This window comes from Daucus carota, chromosome 1 (assembly GCF_001625215.2).
Source record: "Daucus carota subsp. sativus chromosome 1, DH1 v3.0, whole genome shotgun sequence".
NCBI classification, from domain to species: Eukaryota; Viridiplantae; Streptophyta; class Magnoliopsida; order Apiales; family Apiaceae; genus Daucus; species Daucus carota.
The window spans coordinates 42503833-42521409 of record NC_030381.2 but is presented as its reverse complement, the minus strand read 5'-3'; the positions used below and the strand labels follow the sequence as shown (position 1 = coordinate 42521409).

General features: G+C 33.0%; 2 protein-coding genes across 2 annotated transcripts; one reads left to right on the top strand and one right to left on the bottom strand.

Annotated features, from left to right (window-relative positions):
* The first annotated feature begins 7431 nt into the window (after nucleotides 1-7431).
* Nucleotides 7432-11225, top strand: LOC108211063 (G-type lectin S-receptor-like serine/threonine-protein kinase At4g27290). Its single transcript, XM_017382554.2, has 7 exons — nucleotides 7432-8777; nucleotides 9018-9125; nucleotides 9349-9506; nucleotides 9967-10177; nucleotides 10262-10499; nucleotides 10590-10740; nucleotides 10811-11225. Exons 1-7 carry the CDS (start codon nucleotides 7511-7513, stop codon nucleotides 11120-11122), a joined length of 2445 nt encoding a protein of 814 aa, XP_017238043.1. The 5' UTR covers nucleotides 7432-7510; the 3' UTR covers nucleotides 11123-11225.
* A 501-nt stretch (nucleotides 11226-11726) lies between these two features.
* On the bottom strand, nucleotides 11727-16226 carry LOC108196395 (cycloartenol-C-24-methyltransferase-like). Its single transcript, XM_017363699.2, has 14 exons — nucleotides 15980-16226; nucleotides 15478-15580; nucleotides 14835-14901; nucleotides 14547-14620; nucleotides 14325-14409; nucleotides 13936-13991; nucleotides 13481-13535; nucleotides 13322-13369; nucleotides 13155-13238; nucleotides 12875-12991; nucleotides 12706-12789; nucleotides 12487-12612; nucleotides 12189-12286; nucleotides 11727-12023 (listed from the first exon to the last, which is right to left on the bottom strand). Exons 2-14 carry the CDS (start codon nucleotides 15558-15560, stop codon nucleotides 11966-11968), a joined length of 1035 nt encoding a protein of 344 aa, XP_017219188.1. The 5' UTR covers nucleotides 15561-15580; nucleotides 15980-16226; the 3' UTR covers nucleotides 11727-11965.
* Between the last annotated feature and the right edge of the window lie 1351 nt (nucleotides 16227-17577).

The following is a 17577-nucleotide window of genomic DNA, read 5'->3' as shown; positions in this document are numbered from 1 at the left end:
TATTTCATAACCATCCATCCAATCTTTCTGGTCCTCAGCTGACAAGCTATTCTTCTCGCTCTCGAAGGGAGAATATCCATATCCATAATAATCTAATACTGTATTTCAGTAGTTTCAATTGGAATCACCGGCCGATAACGTTTTTCATTCTTGTTGCCGTCAATTTTCTTATCTTATTACGTCATAATTTATTATTTCTTATAACTTTTTTTAGTGTCCTCTTATTGAGATATTAGAAAATAGTGAGAGTTATAGCTCCACTTGCATCCTTGGTCCCTGACTGTGGTGTATGTGGCCATTTTCGTCTTCCTAGAAAGCGTAGTTATTCCGCCACAAATTAAATTACAACCAATAATATATACCTGCTGTATTTATGTATTATATTACAAAACTTAGCACAATGTTGTTCTTCCCTTGTCAGATAAGATGAATTCGTCACTTCTGGTGTTGATCACGTAGCTATATTTTTATTAATAAAATAAAATATAGAAAATAAGTTATAGAAATAATGCATTTTAGATTGCTTGCTAATGCATTTTAAACTGCTTGTCCAAAATCAACTAAGTCATTTAAATTGAGATAGAGGGATATAAATACGTAAATATATACTTTACATCGTTTTTATTTATTTCTGAACATATATGTAAATGTGTATTAAATAAACTAGGTATTTACATCCTTTCCAAATCTCATTCTGTTTTCTTGAGCTAAACCAAACATTTTTAAAATCTTCAATGATCATCGGTGGCCTAAAAGGTCAACTGGGCATATGCAGATGCAGAGAAAATTCAGTACAACAATATAATAATTACTCCTACAAGTAATTAAACAAAGACAATGCATTACTCCCACCCACCGGCTTAATGCCGCGTAAACAGGATGCTGCTTCAGACCCCGCGTCCTGTTCATGTAACTAATTTTGCACTAAACAACCCATTTTATTCTGTCAAAAAAAAAAAAACAACCCAGTTTATACTACTACTGGCGCATTTTTAAAAAAAATGAATATTCGTTTTTCATTCATTTGTATTACAGAATATTTCTCAAACCATAAATGTTCAAGATACGTATTATACAATTGAGTGATTGTAATTTAATATTAAACACATTTATAAATAAATGGTTCAACTTTTTTTAACAACTAAAAAAGGATAAATGGTGTATATAAAATGTGGAACTAGGAGAATATATATAGCTAATGAACAGTTTATAGGAATAGGATGAACACGTAATTTATTTTTTTTGGAAAATTATTTTGTAATTTATATAAATAAGAAAAGCTTAATTATGAAAGCACACGATCTCTGTTAAATAACCTTGCAATTCATAAAGTAATATTCATCCTGAAAATTCTCGAATTTAAAAGTCCATGATGTAAGCTGGCTGAAAGGTAGAGTCGCATAGCTGCAAAGAAAGACTAAAATGTAAGCGTAAGCCCACCCACCCACCGCCTTGATGCCGCGTAAATTCTATGCTCTTTTTTAGACTCTACGCTTTGTTTAATGGAAATTTCTCATCTGTATGTTCATTATATTCTTTTTACGTTTAATTACTCTATGTTCCCGTTATCGTAAGAAATCGTTGTTTCGGAGCTCATATATACGATTATTTATTTAATAATTTGATTAATTTAATTAATTCTACTTTCACCGATTAACAGGGTGCGTTTGATTGGGATTTTAGTGGATTGTTTTTAGTCTATGCATTTTAATGGATTGTATGTGATTTTGAATTTATGTGGATTCTTGATAAAATGTCGCCGAGTTGATATGATTTAAGTACAATGCTTCAAAATCCTATTGATTTTGGTGTGATTTCAAAAAACTTAAAATATATTGAACAATGCCACAAAGTTCATCATTTTATGAAATCCATTAGCATTTGAATACCATCACATTTTAATAGATTTTAAACAATCTCAATTGAATACCATCGGATTTTAGAGTATAATTTAAAAATCTCAATTGAATACCACCAAATTTTGTAGTATAATTTAAAATTCTAATTAAATACCTCGAGATTTTAATGGATTTCAAACAATTCCAATCGAATACCCTCGGATTTCATGAATGCAAAATAATTTTTTAAAATCTCAATTCAATGCACCCCTCTAAGTTTGACAGATTTATTTTTATCATTGACTAAGAATATCTTTTTGGTTTATTTTTATTTAAATTTACAATAAAAAAATTCTAACATAGAATAATAATTCCTTGAACAGAAAGATATACGGATACAATCAGCAACGTCGAATGAAAAAAGCATAGTATATATTCAAATCCTAAAATACTAGAATAATAATATAATAATAATAGTATATGCTCAAATTGCACCTTTTCCACAAAATCTTAGCTGCTCATTGACATATTCCTGAAAAGAAATATAGAGGTGCCTAATATAAAACTCTAAAAGTAGAAGGACCGATGAGCAAATACCCAAAAATATCATCTTAACGCAAAACCTAGCAATATAAATACACGCAAACAGCCTCCTCCAATTTCCTCTCAAGCAAAGGCATCTCTTCCCATTTCATGGGCTCTGACGTTTGGGAGCTTTCCTAGTTTTCTAAGCTCTTTCTCTCTCTTCTTTCAAAGCTGTATTCTAGAGAGAGAAACAAAAAACACACAAAAAATTCAGACACAGATATATATATTTTCAGACAGAGATATGGCCAAGTACATGGAGTTGCTTGATGCAGGTGTTCGAATCGTGGCAAGAACCTACTCTCACTGCCCCCAGACGGCGCGTATGTACTACCACCCACCGGCGGAGAATCACCACCACCATGACACCCACCTTCACGGCGGCGGGGGTTCGGGTCGGGTCAAGCAGGGCGGGTCCAAGGCTGGCGTGAGCATGGATACTGCTGACGTCATTCTTTATTCTATTGTTGGGTGATTTGTTTTCACCCAACGGCGCAAGCTTATTATTATTATTATATTTGAGAAAATCATTTGCATCAATGGAACTCCAATTTTATGCCATTTGGTTATACATGAATTTATTTGATTTTATTTTGATTTTCTTGTGTTTTTTGGTTAAATCTTGATTTAAAAAGATTAAGACCAGCTTTTATGTTTGAATTATACCCTCAACCGAACGAATGAATTATAAAGAAAAACAAGGTGAAACATATAGAACTCAACAATTAGATAATTAGATAAAAGAAGGGAAAATAGATTTTTTTGCCACCCAACTTATTATTTGTTTAGAAACCTACCACTGAACTATAATTTTTTTCTTTTTTGTCACTAATGTTAGGTTCGGACTTTTTTTTGTCACTAATGTTAGGTTCGGATTTGATTATTAACATTATGTTATTTTTTTGGGTATTATTAAAATATAGTGTTAGTCTGCAATATAATGGTGGGCGATCTGATATGTGTTTATATCTTAGTGTCCTGGGTAGTTTACCTTGGAGGACGAGAGTTGGACACGCATTTTGAGACTCCAAAAAATTTTAAAAATTATTTTATTTTATTTTTTCTGTATAAAATTTAATGTTGGTGTGTTTTTTCCTTAAAAAAACGTTGGATTTTTTTTTGTCACTAACGTTATGTTTTGATTTGATTATTAACAATATGTTATTTTTTAAGCATTATAAAAACATAGTGGTAGTCTGCAATATTATGGTGATATGATATGTGTCTATAACATTATATACAGTCATCTATATGTCCCTTAGCTAGTTTACCTTGAAGTATGAGAGTTTAACAGGCATTTTAAGAACCTAAAAAATTTAGTTTTATGAATTATTTTAAGACTTCACAAATATATAGTATCACTTGACTTTATAGTTATTTATCACTGCTTGTCACGTATTTTAAGGTTCCCACTTTTTATAAATGTAGTTCCATAAGTTAATTTTGAGATTTCCTTTCTGACTAAAAAAATTCGTACTCTCGTCCTCTAAGATAAACTACCTAGGACACATATGGAGTACTACATATAAAGATATAGACACGGATCACTATTATATTGCAGACTACCGAAAAATAAATTTCCAAAAAATATCGTTTAGATGGTCGGGAAATTTAAATAAAGGTCTGATTTTAATTAAATATAATAAAATTTCCCAAAATACCCCTTCAAAAGTTAACGGTAACGACAGAAGATAACGGAAAGGGTGCAAAGTGTCTATAGGTTAAAAGTAAGGGGCTGCATAGTGTTTATTCCAAAACTATTAGGTGCAATGTGCAACATGCTGAAATCAAAAGGGTGACAAATGCAATTAACTCTAAAAAGAATAACACAGTGTTAATAATCAAATCCGAACCTAACGTTAGTGACAAAAAAAAAATCCGAACCTAACATTAGTGGCAAAAAAGAAAAAAATTATAGTTCAGTGGTAGGTTTCTAAACAAATAATAAGTTGGGTGGCAAAAAAATCTATTTTCCCATAAAAGAAAAGTGGTGTCTTGCTAATATTGGGATGCAAAAAATAATATTAAGAATTTGAATTATTTTTGTTTCAAAAGAAAAAGAATTTGAATTATTTTAGTATATTTTTGTAAATATGTATTTTATTTGTAATATTGAATTTCAAGCAAGTATATACTACTAGCATTTTAGTTTCTAATTTGTTGATTAAATCTGAAATTCAGAATGAAATTTGTTCCAAACAGGCTATATAATCAGTTAATACGGGGAACATTAATCCTTCTTATTGTCCAACTTAAATTTATTTGTTTAAAATGCGTGTTTCTGTTTAACACGCTTGTAGCCTTGTACCGTCATTTGAATAGTTGAAATCTCACCAAGATACTACTGACCAAATACAGAGTACACGTTTTTGTCATTAATTTTTCTGCGTAAAAAGCAACCTTTTTTGCTTTCCGTTGCATTTAGTAAATACTCCGCCCGTTCAAATGATACTTTCATATTTCTGTAAACATAATTTTATTTTTTTGGCCTGAATTATTGTTTCGTATCAAAAAAAATTCAAAAAAACAAAATTTTAAAATAAACTACAAAACTATAATTTATAAGAGTATTTTATACTCTTATAAACTATACTTTATAAGAGTACTTATAATTTAAATTCACGAATTAGGGTTTCGAATGGTAGATTTGCAGCCTCAAATCACAAAGAAACGAAAGAATTACATGATTATACTTTATAAGAGCATTAAAATGTGTATCGAGCAGTTAAAAAAATGTATAAAAATGATGCAACAAAAATAAATTTCTTATTCTTAGTCAATACTGAAATTTCTCGATTAGAAATACCAGTGATAGTAAACAAAAATGATTAAAAAATAATCTGAGGTCCTGAGATGATAGCACTGCTAATTAGAAAAAGGCAGATGGCTTGAATTTATGATTTTTAAGTGAATTAAATTGGAGAAATAAACAGCACAATTATCAGTGGTTGGTGTTGAATTTACGCAAACAAGTTGTTGATTTGTGGCTCAAGTGGCTATATCTAAAATACTCCTGCTATTGGTCTATTAAGTTTTCAATTTCAACTACGATATGCATGGAATGGAAATAAGGAACTCTGTTTATTTGTTTGTCATTTTTCTCGCGAAATGGAATATTCTCATGTGCATTCGCCGTTCAGTATTAAATGGAAATAGAATGAACACATGAAATACAGAGAATCACATGCGATGTTCCAGTACGCGTGGAGACTCTCTCAACACACAATTTCCAGACTGGTCCCATTCATTTTTTCTGGTGCATGTACAATGCATTTCTCATATTACATTTGACAATGGAGATTTGGTTGCTAAAAAATCAACCATCTTGAAAATATCATGTACAGAACATCTCCTGGTTTCATTTCAACTAAAAGCTACTATGAGATCAAGATTTTTGAACGCGCCAGTCCGATCATGCATGTACACAGTGCACACTGATTATCCTAATTATCTAAAATACTATTTGATATTTTAAAAATTCTTCTTATAAACTGTCTGCCATATGTATAACTACAAGTCTATAACATTCGTATTTGAGCAATATGTGTAATTTCCTCAATATTTAAACTGTTGTCTTTCAATCCTTTCGAAATTGACTTGTTCTCCAACTAGTAAACATTTTATACACACCTATATACCGAGTATTCTGTAATACGAATTATAAAAATAAAAATTAACGGGGGTGTATTCGATTGAGATTTTAATGGATTGTTTTTAGTTTATGGATTTTAATGGATTGGATGTGATTTTGATTTTGTGCGGATTTTTGATAAAATATCGCAGAGTTGATAGAATTTAAGCGCAACGCTTCAAAATCTCATTGATTTTGGTGGTATTTCAAAAAACTTATGATACACTGAAGAATGCCACAAAATCCATTAATTTATGAAATCCAAAAAAAAAATCCATTAGCATTTGAATACCATCAGATTTTAATGGATTTTAAACAATCTCAATTGAATATAATCGGATTTTAAAGCATAATTTAAAATCTCAATTGAATGCCACCAGATTTTGTAGCATAATTTAAAATTCCAATTGAATACCTCAAAGATATTAATGGATTTCAAACAATCTCAATCGAATACTCTCGGATTTCATGAATGCAAAAAAATATTTTGAAATCTCAATCCAATACACCCCTCTAAATATAAACCAATATAATAAATGAGAATCGGAATTTTATGAAGGTTCGACAAAAATGACAAAATAAAGAAGGTTTCATATAGTTGGAGATTCTATGATATGTTTTCTACGACCGTCAATATAAATAAGGAATACTTAATTCATCATCATCAGATGCTGGTCCGTCGATCAAAGACCACCATTATCTACAAAGGGCTGTGGCTAGTGACTACTTGTCTCTAACAGTGGACTCATGCTAGTCAAGAGATTGTACTAGTCCCAACATTGAACAAGTCCAGGCGTGTCACAGGCCTGGGCTGCCTGGTACTAAATTGTCTGCAAAGTCTATTGAAAAACACTACTCCCTCCGTCCCCCTCAATTGTTTACATTGGAGGGGGACACGGAGACCGAGATAATGTATGAAAAATGAGTAAAGTTAGATGAAAAGTGGGTAAAGTGGTGGGACCCATCAATATTTAATAATAGATTTGAGATAGTGGAGTAAAGTAGTGGGTGTAATAGTAGTTTTTATTGTTAAATATGATATAGTGGGGGAAGATAGTGGGTGTAATGATGGAAAAAACTTACTATTTATGGTAACGTAAAGAAATGAGAGGGACATCCCAAAATAGTAACTGTAAAGAAATGAGAGGGAGTACCAAATAACCAACCTACAAGTTAACGCTGACTAAGTTTTTTATTTTGCTATGAACCATTCAAAGCTTAGTTCATTGTATCTTTGGCTCATATTCATCCAGGTGTTAGCCTTGTCAAAATCATGTTTGCGTGTGTGGCAAAACCATGATTTAACCAAAAACAAAACACACACAAAATTCCACAATCTTACGTTGCAACTTAATTTGACAGGAAAAAGACCCTTTGATTATAATAATAATCAAATTTCAGGAATACTTGCAACCTCAGAGATAAACCATTTAAGCAACTTAGTGTTGTGTCTGCAATGCTAACAATGAAATGCACCAGCATCATCACTTTGTTTTGCCTCACTCTACTCTTAGACTCTGCTGATGCACTAGACTTTATTCGAGCAAATGAAACCATCAGAGACGGTGGTACTATTGTATCAGCCCGCGGAGAATTTGAACTTGGATTCTTTAGTCCAGGGAATTCCACCAACAGATACTACTTGGGTATATGGTACAAGAAAATAGCCTATGGAACAGTTGTATGGGTTGCTAATAGGGAGACTCCGGTGACTAGTTTTTCTGGTTCAGCAAGAGTTGACAATTATGGAATAGTGGTTCTAAACGGCGACAGGATAATTTGGTCATCAAATACTAGATATATGGAGAATCCTGTTGTCCAATTACTGGATACAGGAAACCTTGTTTGTAGGGAAGAAAAGGGTGATCATGTTGTTTGGCAGAGTTTTGACTATCCAGGAAATATTATGCTGCCAGGCATGGCGATGGGGTCTAACTTGGTAACGGGTCATGAAAGGTACTACACGTCGTGGAGAAGTGTGGATGATCCATCTCCAGGGAGGTTTTCTTACAGAGTTGATCCTAATGGTTTTCCCCAGGCACTGTTGTGGAAAGATTCAGTGTTGTGGACGAGGACTGGGCCGTGGATTGGTTCCCACAGTAGTGGGAATCCTACTTATAGCCGAAATGAGATCTCTACGATACACTTTACTTTGAACGAGGAGGAAGTCCACTATGGGATTGATCTTGTCAGTACAAACAGTTCACCAATTACATTCTTTATGTTGCACCCGAATGGTGATTCAAAATTTTACGTATGGAATTATCAGAAGGAGAATTGGATGGTTTTTCTTACTCTACATGGTAATGACTGTGATAGGTATGCGCTGTGTGGCCCATATGGTATTTGTAACAAAGACAGGTCACCTAGATGTGAATGCATGAAAGGATTTACCCCGCGATTTCCAGACAGATGGAGATTGTTAGATTGGTCTGGAGGTTGTGTCCGCAGAAAGAAACTAGATTGTAAGAGTAAAGAAGGTTTTCAGAAGTACTCTGGTGTAAAGTTACCAGACACACGACACTCGTGGTATGATATGAGTTTAAATGTGGATGACTGTCGGAGATTGTGTTTGAAGAACTGCTCTTGTGCAGCTTATGCAACAGCAGATGAAAGAAGAGGTGGCAGAGGATGTTTCTTATGGTTCACTCCCCTAATTGATATCACAGGCTACAACGATGACGGACAAGATATCTATGTAAGGATGCCAACGTCTGAACTAGGTATATAGGACTACTAACCACATATTAACATATCTCTATTTACTGCGAAATGATAACCATTAAAAAACCAACTACTAGTTACGTTCAGCTGGATCGGATAAAACAGGGTGAGAATGGAATAGAGTAAACCATTTGCCTCGTATTAGTTGATATTTTCATTTCATCCACTCCTTTTTTATTACGAACACAGTCTTGAATACTTTCCTTGATTTTTTTCACACAAATGTGGCTGTTATGCAGGAAAAAGATGGAAAAGGAGAGATCTCATTGCCATTTTTTGGGTACTGACAGTACCATTTGCCTTGTTATTCCTGCATATGTACAAGAAAAGAAAGGCAAAGAGAAAAGGTATTTAATTTTTTTTAAACATTACCTAAATAGTGAATAAAAGAAACTATTACCCACACAAGAGAAGGCAAAGGTGCCATGATCGCAGATGTGCCTATAAGTCCTTTCTAGTCAAGAAACGAAATAAACTTAAGCTGATAGAAATACTAATGCTGACCCTTGAATTGGTTTAGACTTGTGAACTTTTTTACCATTGTTATATATTATACACCTCACTCTGCAGAAAGGGTGAAATTCAGTTCAGAAGATGTTCGGCTGAACAAAAATGGCACTGAGGATTTGGACTTGCCACTTTTTAAGTTCACAACAGTTGCAAAAGCCACAAATAACTTCTCAGATGACAATAAGCTTGGAGAAGGCGGCTTTGGACCTGTCTACAAGGTGATTATACTGTTACCAACAATGTGCTTCATCTCAACATGTTTGTTCATATAAATTCCCATGAGCCAGCAAAGTAGTATATCTAACTAGTTTTCTTTTATTAAATCAACAACTTGGAAACAAATCCAATTCATAGTAAGAAGAGCACATTAAATCAGAACATAATTATCTGTCTTCAGATCACTTATATAGCAGGGTAGCAAACACACATTTACCAGAGAAAATGAATTCAATTAGATAGTAGAAGGCTTAATTACAAAATGGTTTATAAGAGAGCACAAACTAAAACTTTTATAACAAATAATTCTCAAATCTTAAAATTTAATTAATTGCTTAAAAGTTGAGGTTCTAATTACTACATCCATCGACCATCAGCTGTCATTCAAATATATAATAAATTTGTATTTTGAGCCATTTTCTAATGCATAAAAATAAAAGTTTTAAGATCCCTTACCTTTAGGGAATGTTGGACGATGGCCAAGTGATAGCTGCAAAGAGGCTCTCGAAGGATTCAAGTCAAGGACTAAATGAGTTCAAAAATGAAGTTTCTTGTATCGCCAAACTTCAGCACCGGAATCTTGTAACACTTCTGGGCTGCTGCACTGAAAAGGGGGAAAGGATTTTGATCTACGAATACATGCCCAACAAAAGTTTAGATTTCTTCATTTTTGGTATGGCTCTTTATATTCCTGAAAATTTAGTATAATTTTCCACATGTCAAATATCAGAAATTTACCAGATGAAATTATGACTAGATGAGCAAACAAGCAAGTCAATGGGATGGTTGCAGCGCTACAATATAATAAATGGAATTGCTAGAGGGCTCCTGTATCTTCATCAGGATTCAAAGTTACGAGTTATTCACAGAGATCTCAAAGCCAGTAATATATTACTTGATAATGAACTGAATCCAAAAATCTCAGACTTCGGGTTGGCAAGAAGTTTCAAAGAAAGCCAAACTGAAGAAAATACAAAACGAGTCGTGGGAACATAGTAAGAATTCATACAACTACCAGCTCTGTTGTTTCCTCTAACTAGACTAGTAGACTGATAAGCAATGGTCTTACCTTTGTACCTCTGCAGTGGTTACATGTCCCCCGAGTATGCCATTGACGGAATATTCTCCACCAAATCAGATGTATATAGCTTTGGCGTTTTGCTGATAGAGATCATGACAGGAAAGAAAAACAGATTATTCAGTCATCCTGACCACAGTCTGAACCTCATTGGCCATGTAAGTGCTATGAATACATTACCACCTTATATGCTAAGCCAGGACTAAAAGATCATAAAACTTTGTATAGGTCTGGATGAGTTATAAACAAGAGAACCTTGTGGGACTAATTGATGAAGTGATCTTGAAGTCGGGTGATGTGATTGAAGTATTTCGAGTCATCCAGATAGGATTGTTGTGTGTTCAAGCGTATCCAGAAGACAGGCCAAGTATGTCAGAAGTGGTTGTGATGCTGAGTAGTAAGATACATGATCTGCCGCATCCTAAAGAACCTGGTTTTTTCTGGGAGAGAAAACAAGACAAGGGAAAGTATGCTTGGAGAACTTCCAAAGTGACTTCATCCAACCAACTAACTCTCACCACTGTCTCACCTAGAGACTAGTATTGTGTATGTTAACGTAGGAACGGATGTTAAACAAATTGTAAATGGTGATGATGAACTAACTCTGTTGCAGTCTTTTGAAATCAAAACTGGCTTATTTAAACAGCGTTGAAAATATTAACTTTTACTTCTAATTTATAGGTTGTTGTAAGGTAAAATATGATTAAGTTGAAAATATTAACAATTTTTATCAACTTATTTTAATTTTTGAAATTGTATTTAATGAAAAATATAATCACTTAATAGACTGTTTGGGTTATCTAAAAGAAAATTTATTATTAAAATTAATTCACAAAACAAAATGTTAATTATCAAAATTAATTATTACTTATAAATAGAAGTAATCTTAAAAATTGATTCTGGCCGTAAATCATAAGTTTAGCCGGAAAAAACCCAGCTAAACATGCACTATCAAGTGCTTAGTCTGTAAAAACGAGGCCAAACATATACTGTCAACATTCCGACCAAACATCCCCCAACGGTTTAACATGCACTTCAACTGTTTAGCCCGTAACCACAATAGCATACTTGGTATTGGTCAAACATTAACTGTTGCTTCCCATAGGAAAAATCGATGATCTTAAAATTTGCAAGCCAGGAAAGATTAATTTAGAAAACTAACATCTCTTGAAAGCTCAAACAACTTTTAAGTGTTGTACATGAACTAAGTAATGCACAGATCATCCCCCGGAAAACCAATGAAACACTATTACGGGAAAAAAGAAACACAACTCACAAACTGAAACCATCTACCACTGATGTTCTATTAGTGGTCTAGCACCAATTTCATAGCTAGTTATCCCTTTGAAATCCTCACAAAGAATTCAATAGAGGCACACCGATTTAACTTGAAAGAGGCTTCCGAGCCAAGAAGAAGTACAATGGTGTGAATATCTCTTTCCTGTGAGCAGCAAAAACAAAATACCCCATTAGTTTACTGTGTTAAAAAACTGGCCCTCAAAAAGAGTATGTGTACTCGCTATAAAGCCCTTTTACATTGGAAGTGTTTATTAGGTAGAAACGAATATGTAAGTTGTATATATATTGAAATAGTAATAGTTCTTACTTTCCACCAGCAACAAGTCCCTCTGCAGCTTTCTCCAAGAAAGCTTGAACTCTTTGGCTACCCTTTGGTGCAATTCCAACATATTCTAAGGCAACAACCTATCATGACACAAAGTAATTACACAAACAGATTCATCTCAATATATATACAGAAAATTGGTAAAAGAAAACTTTGCTTCTATATGGTGGGAAGGAAAATGGAAACTGGCATTCAACCAAAAAAAAATATATTTACTAAGCATTCCTGATAAAGGTTGAAAAAGTTAGAGAAAATGGTGTAGCATAAAACTGGGTCTCACCATGTTTTTTGTTATAAAACGTCCAAGTGCTGTTAACCTGAAACTGCTTAGCGAGAAATGACTTTTATCCAGAGGTAAATACCAAGGTAAGGGTGAGCCAATCGTCAGATCTTTTTCGAATAGGACCTTCACAAGGGGGTGGAGCAAATTATAAATCAAATTATATACACTCAAATCACACAGCACATAATAAATAACGTAGACAAATCTGTCACTCACTTCAAAACCTGCTTGTTTCAAAGCTTCAATACATTGTGTAGTCAACCTGATGTCAGGGAGGCCATCACCAAGCTCAATTTCAGCCTGTCAATGAAAATTTACAATCACATGTTTAAGATAGACATATGGTTATAACCTGTGCAAAGTATGTATTAAGCTCTACTAGAACCTTGATTCTTTGGTGATCTGCATTGCTGGGATCAAAGGAATCAGTCATGCACCATTCATATGCAGCAAAACATTGACCGGGCTTTAACACTCTATAAATCTCTTTGTAGCACCCGACCTTCGAGTCAAACAAGCAATTTAAGTCATAAAAAGGTGCAAGAGATCAAACCCCCCAACCCCCAAACAGAGTTTACAGTACAGCATAAAAAATGGACAATTATATTAACTAGATGTATTTCATTATCTGTGATTGGTTTATCAGGTCATCTAATTTTAAGTACCGCATCAGGGGCATGGCAAGTAGCTTCAATTGCATAGACTGCATCAAAACTATTATCTTGAAATGGCATTTTCATGAAATCTCCCTGCATTAATATTTAACATAAACTGAGTACACAAACAGATAATTTGAAGCATGACATAAACTATACTTTTACAAACCACTAACCTTCACAAAATTACAGGTCTGGTCTAGTTCTGCCATGTGATTTAGTTTCTGCCAATAAACAGATATAAGAAAAAAATGAGCTAGGGTCTTTTATATGGACAGAGCAATACAGTATTCGGGGTATTAAAAAAAAACATTGTACACGCTAATAACATTTACCTTTCCCCTTGTTATCTGATATTCATTGTTGTTCAGCCCTGTAACGGAAGTGGAACTGCCAAATATTCAGACAACAGAACACATAGAGTTACAGATACAAACATATAGAGCTCTTAGTACAACGTGAAATCCAAAAAGTGAAGTAACAAATGATTTTAACAAAATGTGCAATAACAAGACTTAAATAATTCGTCATATTGATTGATTTATTCAAAAACATAAATAATCACAAATTAATAACCTCGGAGCCAATGGAATTCATGATTTATCAAGTTTAAATATACGCTGTCTCTTTTATGTTGAGACTGAAAAGTATATTTAAAATATTAATTTATCGTATTTATCAAGATTCCAGGTTCTACTTATCTTAAGTTTTAGTGTCCCAGGCCATCAAGGAAGAATAACTTATACATGAAAAGCTGACTTAATTAACGTGGTATAATATTACTACCAACCTGAACCTAGCTATTTCCCTCAGTGGTCCACCAATTCCGCATCCTACATCCAGAACCTACAGTAGACAAAAAGGGTCATGTTACAATGCATTGTCTATGAAAAAATATTAAATAAACGACAAATATTATTGAATTATTAAAGGATGTGGTTGAAGTCATATATAGTATATCTTAGACAATTTCACCCAATAGCAGACGTTTTTATACAAAAATTATGTTGTCACTGCTATTTTGTTTGCACCAAGTTGGAGGCTGAGTGGAAAGATAAAAATATATATGTGAAGTGCACTTTCAGCCATTTCTGGAGGACGGAGGGGATGAATAATATTTATCAGTCAGCATGTTTAATTTTTATCAATTGCAGTCTACAGTTAAGCAAGTAGAAAGACCTTCTGCCCAGGCTTAAGACCCAGTTGTAGAGCAAGGAAATGTTCATGCCGCTTGATGCTTTCTCGAAGAGATTCTGTTTTCCATCTGCAGACACAGTACAGTTATATTTTACAGAGCTGTTGAAAGACACCTATTACCGGACGACACAGACAAGCACACATACAGTTATATGCTTATTAAAAACAGGATTTCAAGAGAATCGTGAGAGAATAACATTTCACCTGGGTGCAAAATGAAATGATTCTCCCCAACCATATTCGTAAAAGCTTGTGACTAGATCATAGTATTTATTAACCTGAAACACAAATCAAACTTTTTGAGAATTTATTAATAGAACTAACTTGCATGTATCTCCTTTCAAGGCTGCTCTACAGTTGGAAAAAACCAGGCAGAAGATTATTATATGAATAACATACACAATAATAGAAGAAAAACCTTTTTCTTGCATAAGTGGTTAGAAATAAGAATATAGACATGCAAATCACCATATTCCTAGGGAAGGGATATACCATGTCCGTGTAGTTTGCTTTTCTCCCTTCTTCTTCCCCTCCAAAAGCAACATGATACTTCTCATACCTGATGTATTAAAAAGAATGATAATTACAAAGATGTTATTAAATATACAAAAAAATAATAATAAAAGAAGAACATCAAGAAATTAGCACTATACTAGAATTCCAACAATGATTTAAATGATAAAAAGCATTGAAATATGTATAATATTACGAACAATTTGCAGTATACAAAGATCAGTATGAAAAAGTGATACTTTCTTATCAAGATCTATATGATAACAGGATCCACTCCATTCTATTAATTGAATTGCAGTTAAACTCGGCCCAATCTTCGAATTTCACAAGCACTTCTACATATCATATTTTTCAAGTAAAGTAATAAACTCAACACCTTAAACTGTACAATCAAAAGTATGTATGACCAAACATAGCCTACTTATTGCATATCATTAGTACTAGATTACAATGTGTTTACATACTCCAAAGAGCGATTGGAACTATTGGCCTAACAGGCAATCAGTGAACAAACATAAAAATCCCACAAACTAGTAATTCACATAACAATACAATCACTAAAACACACACACACACACACACACACAAAGACAGACAGGGATAGAGTGTATATTAAGTGTACTTGTCAACAGCATCAAGAACATCATCTTTCTGAATCTTTCCACCAAGATGAGAAGTAAGATCCAAAGCTCCACCATTCGCCATACCTGCCTGCCCTTTAAGATCTACATTCAACAACACAACATAACTCCATTAAATGTTCTTCAATTATCAAGATTAGTACAAGATTACAAACAAAAAAAACACATAAAGATTGTATCGTTATGACAACAATGAATAAAAATTAATAACAGAATAAGATCTACATTCAACAGCACAACTCAATCAAATGCACTCGAGTTATTCAAATTATTACAACCACCCAAATCAAAAAAAAAAAACAAAACACAAGATTGTATTTTTATGACAAAAATTATGAAAAACTGAAACAAGAAAGTGATCTACATTCAACAACACAACATACTCAATCAAATGTACTTGAATTACCAAAACTACACCAACCCAAATCAAAAAAATCTCATAAAGATGTTGAAAACAAAAGAAGGGTTTTTCAGAGAGCTTACAGAATCTGAAAGCCCTGGAAAGTAGAGATTGGATCAATGTGAGAGAAAAGTAGTACCAGTGGTGTGAAGTATATACTGATGTAGTGGATTATTATAAAGAGATAGTTAGGAAAAGATTTATATGTAAATACTAAAAATAGAGAAAATAGACGGGGGATAAGAGTTAGATGACAAGACAAGCTGGACTAAAGTGTCTTGTAGTGGTGAGCCTATGTATTTACACGCTCATGCCTCTTGGGTCTCGAGCCGGCCGATCTGCTTTTCCTGTTTTCCGTTTTAACAAAACGTATTATCCTTATTCTATTGTTTTTTTTAAAGATTCTTATTCTATTGTTATTTAATACTTCCTCCTCCCAATTTACATATTCTTTCAAAATAATTAAGCATCTTATATAAATACACTAAATAAAATTATGTTGTGGGTATGTATTATATACTAGTCTTGAAAATTGTATATCTAGTATTTTTAAGAAACAATTTGTCTAATGCGTGTCTATAAGTATATGATAAGTGCTAAATTTTATATATTTAATTCATTTCGACTGATGTCATTTTTGTATATAAATTCTAAAGATCCTATGATATTTTATCAAATGATAAAATATGCATAAAATTAAAATCAGATACAATCTATTAAAATTCAATAAAATCTCAGTTGAATAATTCAACTTCCTAGATTTACATAAGCATTTCCAATTTTGCAAAATGATCAGTTAATATGTTTTATAAGAGCATTTGCAGTTGTCATAGTTAAAAGTGATTAATATATACTATAAATAAAAATTATATCTTCCTTCTTATAAAACTCTTTGTTAAAAATCATTAATATATATTATAAAAGAAATACATTCAACCTTGCGAAATTCTAGTAGAAGTAACTAATACATATTATAATTTATAAATAAATATTACAGAATTTACATGAAAAAATAATTCCAATGATATATTTCCTTTGTATGTAATTTTAATCAACTTCCTACCAAATGTGTGGACAAGTTATTACTATAAGGTAAAATTTATTACGTCTCTCGGAGGTCGGTCAATATAGCCAACATCACTGAGTTAGAATATACTCCGGAGGTCGGTCAATATAGCCAACATCACTGAGTTAGAATATACTCCCTCCATCCCAAATTAGAAAATTAGCACGTAACTTAAGGTGTATTGACCGTCTAGTTCCGAAATTTATTTTTTTAATTTTTATTTTGTAAACAAAAACTTCATATTTAAATTTCTATTTGCAAAAATAAAATTTTAAAAATACGTAATGTAAATATGCTGTCAATGCACTTTAAAATGCGTGCCCAAAATAAACGAGCTCATCTAATTTGGGATGGAGGGAGTATTTTGATGGGTTGCTAAATTTCAGAGTGAACAAATCACCTCTGGAGAAGCTATTATGTCTGTTTTAAAGGTTTACTCGTTTGGGCCTCAAGAAAACAGCGGGTCGAGCAATGAAGCTAGCAGAGTATCGTGCCTTGGCATTGGCTACAACGAAGATAGTGTAGATACAATAGTTGTATAGGGAAATTATCCCATTCTCTCAAACCATTCTTCTATGTAATACATGCTATATATATCGATAGATGTATACAGGG